Source organism: Arachis hypogaea, chromosome 4 (assembly GCF_003086295.3).
Source record: "Arachis hypogaea cultivar Tifrunner chromosome 4, arahy.Tifrunner.gnm2.J5K5, whole genome shotgun sequence".
In the NCBI taxonomy this organism is placed as follows: domain Eukaryota; kingdom Viridiplantae; phylum Streptophyta; class Magnoliopsida; order Fabales; family Fabaceae; genus Arachis; species Arachis hypogaea.
Window position 1 is genome coordinate 13,921,579 of NC_092039.1, and position 21,580 is coordinate 13,943,158.

At 33.0% G+C, this 21,580-nt stretch overlaps 1 protein-coding gene and 1 long non-coding RNA gene across 51 annotated transcripts; one reads left to right on the forward strand and one right to left on the reverse strand.

Annotated features, from left to right (window-relative positions):
* The first annotated feature begins 4,578 nt into the window (after positions 1–4,578).
* Positions 4,579–17,999, forward strand: LOC112796339 (uncharacterized). Of its 50 annotated transcripts, XM_072235116.1 has the most exons (11): positions 4,584–4,994; positions 5,155–5,224; positions 5,847–6,167; positions 9,512–9,544; positions 10,104–10,204; positions 10,298–10,434; positions 11,404–11,465; positions 11,743–11,829; positions 11,955–12,013; positions 12,271–12,415; positions 12,794–13,108. In XM_072235116.1, the coding sequence occupies exons 6-11, from the start codon at positions 10,417–10,419 to the stop codon at positions 12,867–12,869; spliced, it is 447 nt and encodes a 148-aa protein (XP_072091217.1). In that variant the 5' UTR covers positions 4,584–4,994; positions 5,155–5,224; positions 5,847–6,167; positions 9,512–9,544; positions 10,104–10,204; positions 10,298–10,416; the 3' UTR covers positions 12,870–13,108. The 50 variants fall into 50 exon arrangements, 7 of the variants coding, with proteins under 7 accessions (XP_072091218.1, XP_072091217.1, XP_072091216.1 ...); XR_011880968.1 differs by lacking the exon at positions 11,955–12,013 and adding an exon at positions 17,673–17,999 and having other exon boundaries at positions 4,579–4,994; positions 5,155–6,167; positions 11,404–11,661; positions 12,316–12,415; positions 12,794–12,953; XM_072235117.1 differs by having other exon boundaries at positions 4,581–5,224.
* On the reverse strand, positions 13,272–17,132 carry LOC112796341 (uncharacterized). Its single transcript, XR_003199139.3, has 4 exons — positions 16,378–17,132; positions 16,192–16,303; positions 15,967–16,080; positions 13,272–13,551 (listed from the first exon to the last, which is right to left on the reverse strand). It is a non-coding gene; the product is annotated as an uncharacterized lncRNA (long non-coding RNA).
* Positions 18,000–21,580: the final 3,581 nt, after the last annotated feature.

A 21,580-nucleotide genomic window follows, 5' to 3' on the forward strand; every position in this document is an offset into this window, starting at 1 on the left:
AGAAAATAATGGCAAAAAATAAATCAGTTGATACAAAAATTATCGAATTTTAAAAATGAAAATGTCTGATTTTTTTAATTATATTGATAAAATATAATATTAAAATTTAATCTCTAAAATTATTTTAAAAAATATATATTTAATATTTAACTAGTATTTTTTGTTAAGCTAATAATATTTTTTTTAATTTGTGTCATGTTTATCTTTTGGAGTTAATTTTATTGAAGGAAGGCTATATAAATAGATTAGATTGCTGATTAATATTTTTTAGGGTATTTCTTAGGAGTAAAAATGAGTCTATAATCTACTTAAAAAATTATCATTAAGAATATAATTTATTATAAATAGAGTAATAGAGATAGAATCAAAGAGGCATAAAATTAGTGATTTATATTTTTCCTCTTTAAAATTTTAGTAGTAAAATTATCTTCTCCTTTTATTCTCTCCTTCTTTCTAATTTCTTTTTAATTGATTAATTCTTCCAATGTACAATTTCATCATCCTTACAGTGTTTCCATTCTTTTTCTAATAATATATTTTTAAACTTGTTACACATGCAAATTTTTTTATATATAAATTTATAAAAGTTAATCTAATCTAACAAAATCCATTTTTATAAGCACGCGTAAAATCAGGACGTTTCTCTTTTAACATTTGTATATATTCCGCGTTCCTCCTCTTCTTTTTTCTTTTTATTTTTCTTTGCGTTCTTTTTCGTTTTTTTTCGTGTTCCTTCTTTTTCTTTGCGTGTTTCATCCTCTTCATCATTCTTTTTATTGCTGCTGTTATTGCTGTACAATTTTTCTTTATTCTCTTTCTATTGATTTTCAATACTATGTATTTTTTTAGAAAGTAAAACAAGAAGAAAAAGATGAATAAGAAGCAGCAAAAGATAAAGAGGAGAAAGAAAAAGAGTTTTGAATTATGTAGAGTTTATCAGTACAAATCTACCGAAAATTCTTAAACAATACACATAAATGTCTTAGTTTACCCCAAAATTTGCTGCAACTACACAAAAATATTTTCTCTAATGCTGCATTTTTTTCTTCTTATTTTTTCCTTATTTCTTTCTTTCTTTAGTTGAATGAATGTAAGTTCATCATCTTTTAAGTAATTTTGCAGCATTATGTGTTTCTTCTTCTTTTTTATTTGATTTTTTTGTTTTTATTTTTGTTAAAAAAGAGTAAAACAAGAAGAAACTTGAGAAGGTAAAACAAGAAATGAAAGATGAATAAGATAAAAGAAGAAGAAGATGGTGATGATGAAAAAAAAAACAAAGAAAAAGCAGCAGAAGATGAGGAGGAGAAAGAGGAAGAGCTTTGAATTATGCAGAATTTATCAATACAAATCTACTAAAAATTCTTAAATAATACATATAAATATTTTAGTTTTACCACAAAATTTGCTGTAACTACACAAAAATATTTTATCTTATGCTGCATTTTTTTCTTCTTTTTTTTCTTATTTCTTTCTTTTTTTTAGTTGAATGAATGTAAATTCATTCTCTTCCAAGTAATTTTGTAGCATTATGTATTTCTTCTTTTCTTTGTGTTGATTTTTTTGTTTTTATTGTTTTTGTTGAGAAAGAGTAAAACAAGAAAAAACTTGAGAAGGTAAAACAAGAAAGAAAATATGAATAAGAAAAAAAAAAGAAGATGGTGATGATTATAAAAAAAGGAAGATGCAACAGAAGATGAGGAGGAGGAAGAAGAAAAATTTTGAATTATACAAAATTTATCAGTATAAATCCACCGAAAATTCGTAAATAATACACATAAATGTCATAGTTTTACCCCAAAATTTGCTGCAACTACACAAAAATATTTTTTTCTAATGCTGCATTTTTCTCTTCTTCTTATCCTTATTTCTTTCTTTCTTTTAGTTGAATGAATGTAAGGTTCATCATCTTTCAAATAATTTTACAGTATTCTGTGTTTCTTCTTCTTCTTTGTTTAGTTTTTTTTATTCTTGTTAAGAGAGTAAAACAAAAAAAATTTGAGAAGGTAAAACAAGAAAGGAAAGATGAATAAAAAAATAAAAAAGATGGTGATGATGATAAAAAAATAGAAGAAGAAGCAGCAGAAAATGAGGAGGAGGAAGAGTTTTGAATTATGCAGAATTTATCAATACAAATCTACCAAAAATTTTTAATCAATACACATAAATGTCTTAGTTTTATCCCAAAATTTGCTACAACTACACAAATATTTTTTTAATACTGTATTTTTTTTCTTTTTTCCTTATTTCTTTCTTTCTTTTAGTTGAATGAATGTAAGTTCATCCTCTTCCAAGTAATTTTGCAGCATTATGTGTTTTTTTTCTTTGTTTGATTTTTTTGCTTTTATTCTTGTTAAGAGAGTAAAACAAAAAGAAATTTGAGAAAATTCTATGGCAAAAATTTTGGATAAGACAACGTTATCAATATGGTAAAATTTCTACGATAACGATAACAATAACGATAATATCGATAACGAGGATACGTATAAGAAGAAGACGATAATGTTATAACGATGATCATCATGACGATGAAGATGACGGAGGAGAAGGAGGAAAAGGAAGAAGGAGAAAAAAATCCAATAAAAAAAAAGAGGAGGAGGAGGTAGTGATATTGGTGACGACGATAACAAAAGAAAAAATAACGAAAAAGAAGGAGAAAAAAAAAAAGACAAAGTGTCAAAAAAAAAGAAAAAAAAGAAAAAAAGCGTGCAGGATGTATAAATATAAATAATTTATATAAATTTATATGTGTAAATAACTTATATATATGTGAAAAATAATTAATACATTTTTTCTAGGAAGGTTTAAGATCCAGCTTGACCCAAACTCAAAGTATACTTTAGCATATTCATCGGGTCTGTCATTTTTTTATGTAAACTTTAAATCAACTTCAAACAATATTTCTAGTAAATTCAATCAGACTCAATGTCATGTTTTATTATGACTAAAATATAAATTTTATGATGAAAAAATATATATACTTTATTTTGGCGTCCATTCTTGAGAAAAACGATGCCGTTTAGGTGTGAAAGTTACATCAAAAGAAACCTGATCAAACATAGGAACTCCTTTGTCTTCTACACTTTCACTCTCGTTGTTATTCTTCTTTTTTTTTTTCTTCTTCGATGGCAAAATATTAGAGGTCAGTTTCTTGAAATTCGTTGTGTCACGTGACGACAGTGACGTTGACGAAATGCGTTTGATCATCTTCTTCTCACTTGGAAGCTAGGTCATGCGGCATTATCGAGTGAATGAAGGTAAGCTTCGTTTTTTTTTAAAGGTGATTATCTGGTACAATGGCGGTGTTATTAATATAGTTGATGCAGATGACTGTTAGCGTTTCTTTAGTTTGCTAGGGTTTTATACATTTTTGGGTGGGTTGGGGTTTACGTTCTGTTTAGGATAGGGATAGGATAAAATTACATAAAGTGAATATGTACTTTAAAAATTACATAAAAATAAAATCCGAATAGTTGAAAACAGAATTGCAGTAGATACATGTAATAGTCAAGGTTATATTTGATGCTACAAAAGAATAAAAGGTGTTGCACAAGAAATAACATCCCTTCCATGAGCTCCATATTTAATGTACCTAAAAAAAGATGCTTGCATGGATTGGAATGTTATTATACTGTTGTATCTTAAAATTTTTATCAAATTTTTGCATTCTGAAGTTATGTTTCTGTGATTTTTTGTAGATGAATGAGTTACTCGATATTATGAAAATTTCAATAGAAAGAAAGAAGGAATGTTGGTATATGCATTGACATAAAGCATTGCTGGTGGCTCCTTCCTGGTAGAGGCTTGGAGAATGGTTTAAGGAAATTGAGTAGTGACAAGGAACTAATAAAGATAATCATTTGTGATAAAAAAAATAAAGGAGTGGTTGATTTGTACTATGAGCATAGTATTTCGATTCCAGAGATATTAGTAGGCAACGAGTTAATGGTGTATTTGGATGATGATGATGATGGTAAAAGTGCTGCATCTCTTAAAATTGGAACTCATGGAAAAGTGCTGCATCTCTTACAAAAAGAGTTAGTGTTGTTTTTTTCCTTCATAGGTTGCTGTCCCTACAAGGCCTTTAAAGTTGGCATAAAGAAAGAAGTCCTCTCCACTAACATCTTTTATCCCAGTCAATCCAATGCGGAGTACTAGTTTAAGAACAACAGTCTTAGACAGTGTTTGATTAAAGATGTGCAATTTTTAGTGTTATTTTTTAGTCTATGGCTATGACTTTGTGTAAACATTATACCACATAACTCCTTTTGCATTATGTTTGGTATCTTGTACATTGATAATGATATAATTGTGACTCCTTATGATGATTTATTATTTCTATTCTTTATATTTATTAGGGGTGTTCAAAACCGATCCAACCCGAACAAAACCGACCAATCGAACCAAAAAAACCGATAACCGAATAAATCAAAAATCGAAAAAACCGAAAAAAATATTTTTTTGCAGTTTTTTGCGGTTCGGTTCGGTTTTCGGTTTTGTTAGAAAAAAACCTAACCGAACCGAACCGAACCGGTGTTATTAAAAAAACCCTAATATAAAAGTAGCCTTCCTCCCCAATTCATCCTAATCTAGCCGCAACCACCCCTCCCCTATCAGGAACCCTAACTCCTCGAGCTCTCTCTCAGTCTCTCTAGCGCAGTGTCTCAGTGCCAGACCTCCTCCTTCTTCTCCGCCATTGACGTCGCCGAACAGCACCATCGCGGCGGTGCGGTCCTTTCCTCTCCCTCTCCCTTCCTCGTAGGCTCGTAGCGCTCCTCTCTGTCCCTCATCCTCGACGACTCCACACACCACCTCTCCAGTAGCCGTCTCCTCCACGAACCAACAGCCGTCGTCGTCCTCAACGAACCGTAGCAGAACGCACCAAACGCAATCGAAGCCGCTGCAGTTCGTCGCCCTCTCTCGTTTGTCGTTGAAGCCGTGTCGGTGTCCAGTCTCTTCTTCTCTGTCATTGAAGCAGTGTTGTCCTTCTATCTCAGGTTTTTTTGTTCTGATTCTATTTATTTTTTAAATTCTGTTTTAGTCTTCTTATGGATTCAGATTTTGTTTTTTAATTCTGAACTTTTTGTTCTATTTTGATTTGGGGTAATTCAGGTTTAGGGTTGGTTCTGAATTTTTGTTTATTCAATGTTAATGCAGGAAAGGGGAAGGTGAAAGACGAAGAATTTGTGGAATTAGTGCACCAAATAAAAATTGTGGAATTAATTTGGTTGTGTTTCTGATTCTGTTTGGTTGTATATCTTGATTCAGTTTGGAATTGGTGCACCATTTTTGTAAAATTTTTGGAATTAGTTTGGTTGTGTATCTTGATTTTCTTGATTCAGTTCAGGTTGATTTATTTTGTTAGGTATTGTTGCTGGTTAAATTATTGATTTATTTTGGTAATTTGATTCATTGTTGCTGATTTTGTTCTGTTTGTTGAAGTGTTTGCTGACTTGGTTATTCATTGATGGATTGCTTGCTTGCTGCTGGTTGTTGTTAACTTGTTAATCAATAAATCAATAATTTCAGTTTTATTGTTCTATATATTTGTTGTTTGATTGTTGATTGTTGTTCATTGCTGATTGTTGTTCATTATTTTGTTGTTATTTTTTGAAAATGCTAGTAATTACTTTGCTTTTCATTGTTCATGGTTGATTGTTATTCATTGTTCATTGTTGATTGCTGGTTGTTGTTTATTGTTCATTACTGTTTTTTTAATTATTTGTTCATTACTAATTGTTTGAAATTGTTAGTAATTAGGTTGATGAAGGTAGCTATTTTGTAAAATAGGTCAATGTTGTTCTTTTTCTCCCTTATAATATTTGAAAAAAAGCAACTTTCTGTTTCAGGTTGGGGAGTTTATTAGTAAATTTGAGAAGAAGGGATTTTACTTGAAAGGTAACTTCTTTTGTTTTTGTTACTACTTAACATACGAGCTAACAATTTAGCTTAGAAACTCCACAAATTGCTAGTAATTACAAAGCCTTTCTTTAATGGATTGGTCTAATACATTATCTCTGGTTCTATTGTTGCCATGGTTTGGGAGGGTAAAGGTGTTGTTGCAACTGGCCGAAAGTTGATTGGAGCAACAAACCCCTTGGCATCTGAGCCTAGAACTATTCATGGTGGTCTTGCATCGAATGTGCTTTCTATAGATCTTGCCATTCATGGTAACTATTTACTTAAACTCATATCAATCTAACAGCATAGTTTCGAATGTTTTTATTTTTTGTTGTGTTGACTAATGAACCTTTAAACTTCTTTAATTGTCGTATTTTAATTTCTTTTGTTGTTGAATTTCATTGAATCGAGACTTTTGTTAGTTATGGTGTACTTGTATTCTATAATTTCAATGTTATGACTTTGCATAATAGTATGTGGTTATTTTTTGATTTGATTGAAAAAACCGAACAAACCGAACCAAACCAAACCGATTTTAATTGGTTTGGTTTGGTTCGGATGACTTTGACAAAAAAACCGAACCAAATCGAACCGCAGTTTAATTAAACGATCGGATCGGATGGCTTTTCCTTCAAAAACCGAACCAAACCGCACCGCGAACACCCCTAATACTTATTACTTGAATCAGGCATCATTCATAATCCGATGCAATTATAGGATCAATACTTTGCATATTTAATAACTTCAGATATTTCATTCATTACATAAACTATAACAAAGGAACATTATTATAACAACTTCAGATTTTTGCATTCATATATTTCATTCATTAAATACATAAACTAATAAGAAAGTGCATTCAAATTTTACAGAACATTACAACAAAGAATCATTTTTTACTCCTAACATCATCTTCTAACTTTGCTAATCTCCAAGCAAAGTTTAGGTTTAGTTCATCATTTTGACTAACAAGTTCTGCTTTTTCGGCACTTTCATCTTGTGTCTATCCACACAAATCACCCACATCACCTCTTCCCATTTCTCTGAAACAAACAAAAAATTTAAATATGCTACAGAAAAAAAGAAGAACTAACAACTTAACGCAACACTAACAAATTTACTCACATTATAACTAGGACAAACAAAAAAAAGTTTGTTTAGATTTAAATCTGTCCCAGACCATCGCAAAATCGGATGGCAACCACAACCACACCATTCTGGCACGTGCATTGTGTTCCTACGGTTAGTAGTCTTCGTACAATACCCATTCGAAGGTAACGTTATCAAACTGCCTGCAGCAATGCTCCCACTTCCCATAATAATTTATTAATGTCAAATAAGTGCAGATGATCATAGAATTTCGATTAAGAAGAAGAAAAAGAAAAAGAATTGTAACGCAATCTAAACATTGAGAATAAATTAGGGTTTTATAATGGGAGAGGGACCAAATTGGGTCCAATTATAATTTTTTTAGGTCATCTAGCTGTTGGGAACCTTTAGGGTGGCAAAGGAGTGCCACATCAACACTCCGTCAGCTGAGTCAGCACCGGAATTGACCCAGGGACCACTATGGTGCTCGGAGCTGAGTCTGGAGGACCACGATGGTAAAATTGGAATCTTTGGGACCAAATTGAGTAATTCGCTGAATCTCAGGGACTATTATAGAGATTTACTCGGGTGACTTCTGTGGTCGCTAGACTAAAACAATAGTTAAGGTGGCCAAAGACAAATGTCCAATCTAAAAAGAACACGTGCCACTTTTAAAGAAAATAGATCAGATGAATTGATTGAGTCAAACACGATAAAATTGTTAATGAACAGGAATAAATATTGAATCTTTAATCAAAATTAATTAAACTTTTAAGTTAGAGAGATTGTTATTATCTAATTTAATTTACTGTCTCCAAAAAATGAGCTTATCGTTTTTAGCTTATTATTATTAAATGCGGTATCAATTTTGTAATTTTAATTTAACTATAACTTATTGTAGAATTTACACTTTCTAAAATTAAAAAAAAAAGTGGGTGACAAAATAAATTTTTAACATCATTGTTACATTTTAATTATAAAAAAATATTATTAAAATAGTTTGATTTTATATTTCTCTTTATAAATTAATTTAAAGCTTATTGTTTGTGAAGTACGAGAGGGAACAAATAACAAGATAATTTTTTTCTTATGAATCAATATCTTCTAAAAAAAGTTGATAATAAAGTAATAAAATAAAAAATTAATTATACCATTTGAAAAAAATAAACAAAACTTATAGAAACAAGGACCATAATTCAATAATAAATTAATGATCCACATCAACAAAAAATGGTTTTTGGCATGTACTTTAATACTTTATACTTTATGCTTCTCTTGCAATGATCAGAACGCCAAGTATCAATAAAACACTTGTTGGTCAATAAAATAAAAGCTACCTTTAGCCACCACAGAATCCCTCCCATTGTACACTATATCATAGGCTTAATGTTACATGCAAAACCCATCTGCCCCGACTACCCTAACCAATCCGAACCTCATCCCCAACCTGACTAAAACAAAGGTCTTCTCTGCCATTTTGATGCTCGACGAGATGAGATTTATGGCTACCAAATGCTACTCCGTCGCTGCAGCCCCCCTTCCATATCTTGTCTAAGGCCAAAGATGACAAATGCAATGCTGGTAACACGCCGCCGTCGCTGCTTATCAATGCTGTTGTGTTGTCTACTCTCTTCGTCATGGTTGTGACGAAACTTAGTTTGACTTACCCGCGCCTGGATTTCATCACTGCCGCCGAAATCGATGCCTGGCTGCACTTTTAGACGCGCTTCACTTCTCTAAATCGGTTCTGGTCCTCGACGGTTGCTAAGATGTCCTCTGATTTTGTTGATACTGCGATCTCTTTTTCCTTTAAAAGCAAGGTTGTCAAACTCGCGAGTCTAAATAAACTCGTGGAGCTGACCTAGACTCGACTCGCGAGTTAACTCGTAGACTCGTAGGAGTTCACCTGTTATGAAGTTTATATATCACTACTAGAAAACTAGTTATTACAGACAGATATTTCTGACGGATTTTATCCCACGGAAATACAGAAGGAATTTCAGAGAGAGGAAAACAAAAAAAATGAATTAGCATAAATTACAGATGGAAAAGAGAATCAATCGATAATTCCATCGAAAAATTAATTTTTTCCATGGGAAATGGTTACAGACGGAAAATCTATCTGTAATTAAATAGGCAAAATGCTGTGTTTTATTAAATTATTACAGACGGAAAATTCGCCTGTAATTTAAAATATTCCGTCAGAAAATGTTCATTTAAACCTAACTCTATCTCGCCTCTCTTGAGCTCCATTCACATTATACACAACTAAAACGAGCTTCTTCCTCTCTCCGTCCATGAACTTCTTCCTCTCTCCGTCCACGAGCTTCTTTCGCTGCTGCCGCCACCGCTCGCGTCGCAGATCTCTCTCTGTCATCCCTTGCGTCGCATGAGCCCCCTCGTTGTGATTCTATTGCTTAGGGTTCAATTTTTCTGTGCCAATTTTAGGTTCATTAATTTTTCTTTGCAGTTTCTATCTTCTTGTTGTTGTTGATGCTGATTGAGCTTCTTCTTCCTGTTGCAGTTTCTATTACATGCTGGTATCTCGAAACTGATGGTAATTTTGCCTTTTCCATTCTCTTTCTTCTATTTAAATGTTTCTAATTTTCAGCTTAGGGATTCGATCACCTGTTCTGAGCTTGTTTCATGATTCTATTCTATTTGTGATTTTTTGTGTGTGGATAAATACATTGCTTTCAATCATTCATCTTAGTATTTTTTGTTCTTATACAATGTGCGAAACACTTTGTTTCACGATTCTATTCTATTTGTGATTTTTTGTGTGTGGATAAATGCATTTCTTTCAATCATTCATCTTAGTATTTTTCGTTCTTATACAATTTGCGAAACACTTGGATTTCAATTATATATATATATATATATAGCTTGAAGAGGCTACTGAAACTTCTTCAGTTTCACTATTGTAACGCTGGTTTAATCTATTTCTTCTCATATTGTATACATGTTTGTTTATTCTGTTTGGTTGATTGTTTTTGGAACCCTGGAATTGCACATTCTTAATTAATCAGTGTTCAATTCCTATGTTTATGTATGGTGTATTTTTCAGGTGATTGATGTATTAGTTAGCCTTTTCTGTTGTTCTATTATATCTGCAGGGACGCTGTGGGATGGTGGTTGGCTTCTATGCCAGTTGCTTCCTTACAGTGAGTCAGAGTTCAACAGCAACCACCTTAAGATGGTGTTTTGCTCTTAATAGGTACATCAGTATTTTGCTCTTTATACGCCAGTTGCTCTTTATAGATTTGGATTGCAAAACAAGGAGAATGTTTGAGGAAAAGGGGTGTTACAGGTTACAGGCAGGAGAGACAGAGCCAAGCCTCTGCCATTCAAGATGGATTCTAGCGGCCCATTGGGCTTTGCCGGAGCTAATGAAGGGAACCCAAGAGTCAGAAATAAGTTTATTGCACCATGTTATTATATGAACAAGTAAGGTACTTACTCTCCTTGCTTTTAAATTCAATATTGACTATATAAAAGATTATTAACTAGTTCAAAGTAAGAGACTTAATATAATTTCATGACTAAGCTAGGTTTCTAAAATAGAAGTAAGAAATTATTACGTCTCTGCTGTGTTATATATTTCTCTGAATCTTTCCGAAAATAAAAGCAAACCAACCCATCGATCAAATTTAAATGTTTTTCAAGGTTCAAGTACGCAATGTATGTTTATCCATTTATTTTTATTATCTCTCATCAACAATAGTAAGAAAGCAATATTTGAATTTGAAATCAATATCTACAATTTCATGCGGCCAGTAAGTCATTTATTCATGATACTATATTACTATATTCCTAGCTAGTATAGGTTTAGTGTTCACTTGATTGCAGGGCTTATTAAGTTATTAATTAATCATACTTGTTACATCCTTTTCTAACAAATTTCACTCCTTCTCTGTCTGCTGTAAGTTCTAACATAACCTTTTTAATAAATTGAGATCATAATATATATTTTTTAAATTAATTAAGCGAATGAATCTAGTCTTCAACCATGAACATAAATAGTTAATTAGTTGTTGCTTGTATGATAAATGTAGTACTCATGAAGCTACTTAATTATAAGGAGAATTTTAAGTTTTCTTCTCTCTAACATTCTTCTCTCCAAATTTTGTTGCTTTATTCTAATTATTTGAATGTGTTCTTGTTTGACTGAACAAAAATTGACGAGAAGGAAGGTATAAGCTTTTCTTGTTTGAGGTTACTTGCTTGTTTGAGGTTACTTGCTAAGATTAAAGCCTCGCTATCTTTCACTTAAAATTTATGAAGATTTTGATAAATTTTACCACCAATAGAAGCAGGAGGCTAATCTGATTCAATATGCTCTTATTGTCAATTATCTATGTTTCCATCTCAATGTGTTCTTGTCCTAAATAACATTGTTCATCTTTTGTTGTTTAGGAAGCTTGCAGACAATATTGTAGCTTCTGGTTACTATGTGGTTATTCTAGACTTCTTTTATGGTGAACCCTCTGATCCTCAGAATACTAATAGACCTTCAGGAATTGAGAGTTAGTGATAACATGAGTGTAAAGTCTTTAATGCAACTTGTGTTTGTGATTAAATAAATAAAATAAAATAGAATAGAAGTTACTCACATAAATGTTTGATAAGCAATAAGCAATAAGCTACTTCGGACCTGTCTCAGCTGCCAATAAGGTTAGAAATCAGTATCGTTTGTCCATATATGTATTTGTTGCTGCAAATCAATGGCTTATTGAATTCTGATTTTGGCTGCAGTTTTTCTCATCAAATGGTTTTCCTTGCCCAAGTCTCCAGAATCCTCCTGATCACTTTGCAAAAATTATTAACAAGGATTTTGAACATGTAGGTAGAATATGAATCACTCTAAGATCTTTACTAAACAACAATTTATTTTAAAGGTTACAATGATAGATAGAATAAAAATCACTCTAAGATCTTTCTTGTTTTGCTTGATGGATTAACTCTAGGTATAGCTTGCCACTTATTTTATGCCTTCAACTTTCTCTGATTTCTCATTCATATGAAGGTAAACAAAAACAACCCTCTTACCCCCCAAAACACACATTCATTCATATGAATGGAATTTATGGAATGAAAACATGAGGTGGAGATGCTTTGATGTAAAATACTTGCTATATAAGTAGACAAGCATTTAATTTTAAGTAACTACATTATTATTGATCATGATAGTTTAGGTAAGTTAGTTTTAGTTTTAGGCCTGTAATATTTTATATGTACTCAAATTGATTCTTAACATATTAAAATAACTTGCTGGAGGTAAAGGGTTGGATCAAAAAATTAAAAAGAAGAGATCTGTTGGAGCTGTAGGAAACAGAGTCATGACTGGTGAAAGAGATGTGAAACGATATGCTCTTCCAAAGGCAAATGCTGATTCAAAGATGCGTTTTTATGAAACACAGGGTTTCAGGTAGTTTGTCTTGTTATAGATTTCAGAACTTGGGTTTTAGTTGTCATGCTAATACTGACCAAATCATTTTTTCGAGGATTTATTATATTTTCCATCAATGATGATATATATGGAGTAATTTCACACACTGGTTTTCATCCAACAGAATTTGTTAATGATAGAAATTATCATATGAATGATTCTATACTTTTTTGTGTATGTTAAAACTGAATGGATCATGGTCATGGTATTGAATCAATGTCACTGTTATAGGGTTGAGTTTGCTTGTGAATTCCATTGTTTCTTTGTTTGAATTATATTTTTAGGGTTATTGTGTATGCCATAACTTCTTGTCCTCCCTGCTAAGAGTCTTATATCAATAAGCATTTTGTGGTACAGATTGAAGCCACTTCCCGGATCTAGTGGAATCAACAACTCTAGAGGCTCTTCTGAGCCTTCTACTTGGGGTGTGTAATATGCTTGCAAGTGAGCAAGAATGTGGATCTCTTCACAGGGACCATATAGCTGAGCAGAAAGTAATGGCAAAGGAAAGCAACAGGTTTTTTGCTCATCTTGACATTGCCATGTTCTAATATATGACTACAATCTAGTTGTTGAAGAATTCAATTAATATCTGCATAATGGCCCTTGTTGACATCTATATCCTTTTAGAATTGATATTTATTGGCAAATTGATTAATCATTGATGTTGATTACTCTTGTAATTAGATCCAACAATCAGGAGTATTTCCCAGCATCATTGATGTTGATTAATGTAACACCCTAACTACCAAAGCTCACGCTTCCGGCTGCGCAACTCTTATAGCTCGGACATTACGATGACACTTATACTATTTAATACTAAAATATGAGCCTGTTTAAATTTTAAACCGCAATACCATTCCCAAAAATACTTTCGCCATACAACGTACGTCCATACATACCATACAACTTACAGAAACTCATAAAGAGTACATCCATATATATATACATACATATATATATAAATAATATTACAAACATTATCCAGTACAATTCCTATCCCTCTTACAGAATATATCAAGATAAAGGCGAGGGTACAAAAATAATAATCTAAAGCAATACAGAGCATCTCAATAACAAATAATTAAACTCTTCATAACTTCTGCGCCCAAATCCTGAAAGGGAAAAAATGTAGGGGGTGAGAACATCATCCTCGAAAGGGTTCTCAGTAGGGGGTTTTTGGGAATTACTGTAATAGGATACATGAAGATAAACCGTACCAGTGATTAATAACCATCTTATGCCTCTTTTTAAAAACAACAGTTTACAATAAAAGTAAAGTCAGAAATCTTTTCTGAAAGAGGAACTGTTCAATTTTCAAAACATCAAGCATTTCAAAAAGGTTTATCTATAATGAACCAAAATAACCTTTCATATCTTATTCCAAACCAGAACCATAAAACTGAAATCAACCATCGGTCCATCTCATTCAACCACGGCCCTAGGCCCAAACAATCCAACCACAACCAATCCACCACAATCCAACAGAGTTCCAGATGCAAACACAAGTAAGAAGATGCAAACACAAACAAACAGTTATTGCAAGTAGAACAATTAGCAGTTAATCACATAGGCAAACCAAGTACAATATGCATACCCAAACAATGTCACATAGATGCATATGATGCATGCCTGTCCCTAGTGGCTGATGATATCATCTGTCGGTTATAGAGCCAACCCGACAAGTCCTGGTAGCTAACCATTGGACTGTCCCTCTGTCGCGCATCCCCAACTCGAGTTATACTCATCATAAACTTGATCATAAACATGATCCTTATCCATCACCCTAACTGGTGAATATTTCGGGGGCGAGCTCATCCAGGACTTTCACAGTGCCCGGCCACACTTACGACATAGGGTCAACAGAGTATCAAGTCTCAACCTGGAGCACGTGGTGGCTAGCCACTGCTACTACCCAGGGAAACTCGTATCTCAGATAATGGAAGTGCAAATCACAATTGTCAATAATTCAGCATATACATGCATTCATTCTCATTCGTGGATCAACATCCATCTCAGCCATCCGGCTCACGGTTCAGTCCAGAACCAGCCAATATTCATAGCATACACAGCCATTCCGGCTCACGGTTCAATCTAGAACCAGCCAATATTCATAGAATACACAGCCATTCCGGCTCACAACAAAACAACACTTCCACATTCAACATCATCAATTCGTAAAATCGGCATTTAAGCCATAAATCACTTTTTCTCAAATCATCTCACTTTGAAATCAAGTTTCAACTCTTTTCAGCCTTGGCTTTAGAAATCTCGTTTCTCAAATCATCTCAGGCTCATAAGCCAAATTTATTTAAAGTGAGTCCCCTTTCTTTAAAACAAAGCCACTCTCGGCATTTTCTTTCCAAAACTTCCAGAACCATGGAAAGGTAAAGATTTATTTCAAAGTATTCAAAACCACCCACCTAACAATGGGATTTTATAACAAAATTGCTCGGCAGAGTCCCAAGCCTTTAGGGAAGGTCATCTTACATCAATTCCTTAAAATTCATTGAAACTCTTAAAATCATAAATTCTCGGTTCAAATAAATAAAACTGAGTTTATTCTAAAACCGAGCCATACAAGATCACAAGTTCCAATCCGGTCCAAAAATCAACTCATTGAAATGGAACCGGTTCATTTGAATCAAACCGCGTTCAGATTTCTTTTTGGAACCCATTTTTCCAACTCTTCCAAAATGGCTCAAAATTGATTACTCAATCAAAAGTCTAGGTTCCTTTAAAAATCACTAAAAACTCCTTTTTTATATTGAAATCAATATTAAAGCATCATTCTTTCCTTCAGTGATTCAAACAGTAACAATAGTTCAGTTCTAAATAAGCCAAACTCAGCGTATAAGGTTCATCAAGTAAATTAGGCTTGAAAACATAAATATCCTCTTAATAAATCAAATAATACAATTTCTCAAATTCAACCCTTTTTAAATAACCTTTCAAACAAGACTAAGATTTTATAAAAATTTCGGCAGCACCTCCCCTAAAACTTGGACTTTTGCCACCCGGTTCGGGTCCCAGCTAAACCGTTCCTCATTCCTTTTCAACAACACAAAACCAGAAATCAATTCAAAGCACGATAAATCCAACAATCGCCTCAGTGGCGTATCTCAAGGATACCATTTCAAAATTAACTCAATATCAACCGATTTAACTCATTTCCAAAGCTTTAAAGAAACGGTTCAGAAGTAAATCATTTGTCCAAAACCAAGTCAATTAAAGTAAACCAGGCTGATTTCAAAAGTGCATTCGACTTCTCAAATCATCAAAATAATTAACTCAAATCAAATTAATCCTCAACGGATTAAACTTAGATTTCAAATCTTTAAAGAATCAACTTCAAACATTACAATTCACAAAGCCGCACAACAATTCAGCCAAACCAACATCCATAATCACTCGAGTCAATCAAATAATACATAAGGCAGATACAATCACCAGATACACAATATCTCACATCAGTATCCATATGTAATAATTCCACTACATAAAGCATAATTTTTGGAAAGCGCCCCTACCTCAAAACGCAAATCCATAACCCAAACGTCTCACAGAGTCCTTTTCGCCTCATCCCGAAATCACCGGCAGCTTGAACCACAGCTTTGCTCACTTTTGCAGTAACCACATCAACTCTAATCGCAATACGTAACAAATGGGATTAACTCTCATAACAACGAATGCGACAATACCTCAACGTTTAACAGGACAGCGACTAACGGGGTTACCGGAACGTAAACACTTACCGCAAATAAGAAGGAACAGCTGAACTGGAACAGCGGCGGTTTCCGGACCGGTTTGGCAGCAGCCCGGCAGCCACCTCAAGTAGTAGCAGTGACGGGACTCCGGCAATGGCGCCTAGAACCCACATACAGAGACGTTAAAGCTTCCAAAATCTTAAACGAATGAAGACCGAATTCAAAAACCCTTACCGGCAGAGTTTTTCGGTGACTGCAGCGGATTTTTCCGGCGGCCAGGCACGGCGGCGCGACTCAACACAACCAGGCAGAGCGGCGACAGCCTCCAGCAACTCCGGTGAGCTTCCTCAACAATGGTGATGGCCAGAACTTCGGCGGTGCTAACCGAGGCTTACCGGCGGCAGGAGCGGCGACGATAGCTTCGTGCAGCACGGCGGCGCCTGTCTTTTCCCCCACCGCGAGCTCTCTATCTTTCTCTCGCCCTCTGTTCCGATGACGGCGGCCATGGCTTCACCGACGAGGCCAGGCGCAGCGGCTTCAGGGACTGGATGCGGCTCTCTTCTTTGTGACCTCCTCTCTCTCGCCTGAGTCCTTACCCGCGACAGTGTCGGCTTCAACGGGCACTAGCGGCGTTGGGAGAAGCAGCGGTGACAGCAGCGTCGTCCTCCACCCCGCGCGTGTGATCTCGGTTCGTGGGTCACCAAGGACGGCGACGCAGCTCGAGGCCCCAAGGACGGCAGCGACGAGGCGCGAGCTCGGCCCTTCTTCGACGCCTCTTCTCCGTGACGGTGGTAGCAGCGAAAATGGGTTCGACTGCGAGGCGTGGTGGCGCGGAGGCGAGGCGGCAGGCGTGGTCGACTGTGGCGGCAGCGATCTCTCTCTCCCTGGCCGGCACACTCTCCCTTCTCTCCATTTTTCTGCCTTTGTTTCCTTTTCTCTTGGGAGGTTTTGGGTTGCAAGTTTGTTGAAGGGAAGAAGAAAGGGGTGGCGGCTGCTATGCTTAGGAATTAGGGTTTCATCATTTCAAAAATTAGGGTTAGGGGCATTTTAGTAATTTCACATAAAAATAGGTATAATATAGTAATTGAAACCCAAATTAAATCCAACACTATTTGTACATTGAAAAGACTATTTGCTCATCAATTTCACAAATTATTTTCAATAAAATGCCCAAATCCAAAAATTAGAAATAATATACTTAATTTCTTCATTTTCCAAAATAGCAGTAATAATATTTAAAATATTACTTGTCTAATCCAAATCATATAAAATCCTTATTATTTCATAACTATCAACTTTATATTTTAAATATAGAAAATAATCCAATAATTATAAAATTGGATAATAATCATAACTTATCTCAAATCCAATAAATCAAAACTTGCCTTAATTATCTATAATAAAATAATCTCTGAAATTAAGGCTATAAATAACTGTAGGATTTGAGACTTGCTTATAATAAGACTTTTCAAAGATTCTGGGTCTTATAATTAATCATTGATGAGGATTGCTCTTGTAATTGATGTTAGCTATTATGAGAAGGTTAGAGCGTCAAGTAGTTCTAGTGCAGTTCCACTACCACTGCCACCGCCGCCACCCTCAGTGTCTTCGGATGAGGACTATGATGATGATGAGGATGAAGATGACACTCAAGACTATAGCTAATAGTTTTAGTATGGTTGAACAATATACTAGAAATTATAGTTGATGATGAATACATTTTGTTTATGTTTTGAATTATATTAACTTATTTGTTTATAGTACTTTTCTTTTAGTTTGATAATACGATGAATTTGTTTATTTTTTGAAATATTATAAATATTCAAATACAAATTAGATAAAAATTTGTATTAAATTTATATTTATTTTATATGAAAACAAGTTTAGTTTGTAATTAGAAAAATATAAAAAAAATTCTATTTTACCTTACTGACGAATTTACAGACGGATTTTCTGTCTGTAATCAAAGTGTGAAATGATTTTCTAAAATTTAAATTACAGACGAAAAATCTGTTGAAAAATCTGTCCGAAAATTCGTCTGTAATTACAGACAAAAAATCTGTCTGAAAGTTCGTTGCCTTTGGAAAATGGATGGAAAATTTACAGAGGGACAAAATCCGTCGGTAACCAAAAATCCATCTGTAATAAAGACTAAATCTATCTGTATTAATCCATTTTCTAGTTTTGTATACATATATATATATATATATATATATATATATATATATATATATATATATATATATATATATATAAACTTCATAACAGGTGAACTCGTATACATACATAATGTATATTTACTCAATTCTAACCTTTCAAAATTAATAATATCAATCTTAAAGCACATAATAAATTAAAATAGTAGCATACATTATAACAAATACAAATATAACACATTCAAATCCTCTATAATTATTCTTATACAAATATAACATAGAACACACAAAATTAAAAATTCTAAATCTGTAATACTAAATTTTTAATTAAACATTAAACAATATCAAATAGTTAAATTAACTCTAATCAAAATAATTAATTACTAATCAGCCATGAATGGATGAACCATCTGGCCATCTAACATAAACGATAAGTAATAGGCTAAAATTAGAAGTAATAAAATTTAAAAAGCAAAAAAGAAAAAATAAACTAAATCAAGAAGCACAGACTCAAAAAAAGGGCAAAAGACATACAAAAAATAGATGATACAGAAGAAAAGAAGGGACAAAGTCCCAGCAACAGCAGATCGAAGACAAGGGTGCAGCAGGCAGCAGTGGTGACGGTGCAGTAGCAGTACGAAACGATGGCGACAAAGTGTCATGGATTTCACAACGGCGCAAACCAGAGCAGAGATAAGACTGTAGGAGAAGTAGTCGAACTTGTGAACGGTGGTAGCACGATGGAGTTGCGGATAGTGGAGATGTGAAGAAATACAAAATAGAGAGAAACATATGTAAAATTTACAAAGACAATGACGCAAATCAGAGCAGAGGTAGCAGACGTAGGTGAACAGCGGCAGCTCGACGGGAAACAGCAACTGTGGCAGAACATGGAGAAAGTGAGACTTGAGAGAATCGACGTAGATGAGTGAGTTGTGAGTGAGTTTTCTTTCATTCTTTGAGAGTGTTATTGTAACGCTAATAAAAAAATATTTTTTGGTTTCAAAATGATGCTTTTTTTTTAGCAAAAATGAAGAAAAACACGAACTCACTAATTCGGTCCTAAACTCACAAATTTATCCGAGTTTGACCGAGTCTAACCGAGTTTACTCAAGATAGAGTCTATGTTCGAGTCAACTCGATTCCATATCTAAACTCGTAACTCGAGAATTTAACAACAATGATTAAAATCAGTTGCATGATTCTTGACCAAACATGATGATTAGCAATAAAATTAAAAAAATTTAGCGAGTTTAAATACGGTTTAGGATTACCTAAAAATAAAAAAGCCATTTGTCAATCTTTTATTGAGCGGTCTATGTTTAACCACCTGTAACCATCAATAACGTGGCCACCAAAGATGTGCCATATATGTATACAAGTATAAACTTTAAGTTGAACAAAATAAACATGTTTCTAAATAAATATAAACTTGGAACAAAATAAACATGTTTGTTTTTTTCCTTCTTGTTTGTATGAATTAGTAATCATATTAGTTATATATTAAAATTAGCCATTAAAATTAAGTATTAGTATATAATATATATTAAAATATAAAATATACATTAAAAATAAATTAAATAATAAAATAAATATACAATAACAAATTTTGATATATATAGCATTTTTATTTATCCTTTTAGTAAACTTTTCAAATTTTAATATCATGATTCACTAAACAAATTTTTATTGAATGATCTATTTTATTTTATTCAAAAATGAGTACTCCTTTTTTTTAAGACCCATTCCGCTCCGGATTCAAAGGCATATTCTTTTGGGTTTGGGTTTATTATTTTCATTCTGTATTAATTTTGGGTCAGGTTTAGATTATGCTTTAGGTTATCCAATTCGGTTTAAAGATTCTTTTTATTATAATAAAAATATATATTTTAGAGTGAAATTAATTAGTAATATTATTTTATATTTTTATACTTCAATTAATATTTTTTATATTATGCGGTATAATTTTTCCTTTAAAATAATTTATTTTGGTATAAATATGATATAACATTTGTTAAATTAAATTTTTAAAAATAACGTTTTATTACTTTAATGTATACAATTTACAAATTTGTATATACCAATTTTATATAAGGTCGACTCGATTTAATTTGGTTTGTTTCATATCGCTTTAAGTCGGATCAAAATAGATCCGATTTCTTTTTAAGTCCAAATCTGGATCTATTCAAACTTGACTTGGCTATGCTCATGAATATCCCTAATCTAAGGGTTTATCGCAGTCAATGTATTGGTTACTGTCTGCCCAAGACGAATTCAAACCCTCAATACTTATTTAAACGAATTAATGAATTAACTAGTAGACCAATGATCGAAAATAATTGCTCTTAGTTCTTAAATAATTTACTAGGAATTTATTATTAAATGGAGAAAAAAATAGTTAAAATGTTAAAAAAGGTTTTGAATAAAGGATTAAGAGCTCAAAGAAATAAAAGCAAAGTTCTCACCTCGTCCAATTCTAATAGTTAGATATTTCTTTTTCTACGTGGTACACTACAAATTAAAAAAAATAAGTCTTTTGTCACGTTTTTAAAATGTATCAAAAAGTGCAAAAAATCATAGCAAATAATGAACAACTCTATCTTGCTCTCCAACATTTGAATAAATTACAAAGTCAACAAACTTCCAACAACTTTAATTCACTATTGGAGTGCAAGTAATGAGTAACTCTATCTTTCTCTCGTTTTAAACATTTCTCAGCCCGAAATAAATTGCACAACATCAAATAAATTACTATTCAATAAAAACCACACACCAACATAATAAAACTAAAATTCTAACATACAGTAATTAGCACAAAAAATAGCACCTTAAGCATATAATTAAGTTAAAAATCTTTTAGGATCCAGTTTGAAGCCTTTTGAGAATAATAAGCCGAAGTATCTTTCAGCATGGCTGCTTTAAAATCATTCTTATAGTGATTCATTTGACTCATTTCAATTTCAACAAATATATCTAATACATTTTTTAATAGAGCTCGATCAATCTGCTCTCTTTCTTGTTCTTGATCAATCTTTCATAGAAAAAAAGAGAGGTTAGTTTATTTAAATTTTTTAAATTGAAAATCTTTTATACCAAAAAAGAAAAAACATAAAAGAGAAAAAAAAAAAACAAAATCCTAAAAACGAAGAAGTCTAAAACAGTGATAAATGATGGAAAAACTCAAAAATTACCTTCTATTAGAGATGGAACTCAAACACAGATGAGAAAAAAGAGCATAAATGAAGAACTCGAACTAAAGGCGACGGAACTGGAACAGACGA

Excerpts from the sequence above, each read along its gene's own strand:
- LOC112796339 (XM_072235115.1), top strand. The coding sequence starts at position 10,340 with ATGGATTCTAGCGGCCCATTGGGCTTTGCCGGAGCTAATGAAGGGAAC. Across the intron at positions 11,830-11,954 it reads TTAACAAGGATTTTGAACAT|GTATAGCTTGCCACTTATTT; the intron begins GTAGGTAGAATA and ends GATTAACTCTAG. Across the intron at positions 12,014-12,270 it reads GATTTCTCATTCATATGAAG|GGTTGGATCAAAAAATTAAA; the intron begins GTAAACAAAAAC and ends CTGGAGGTAAAG.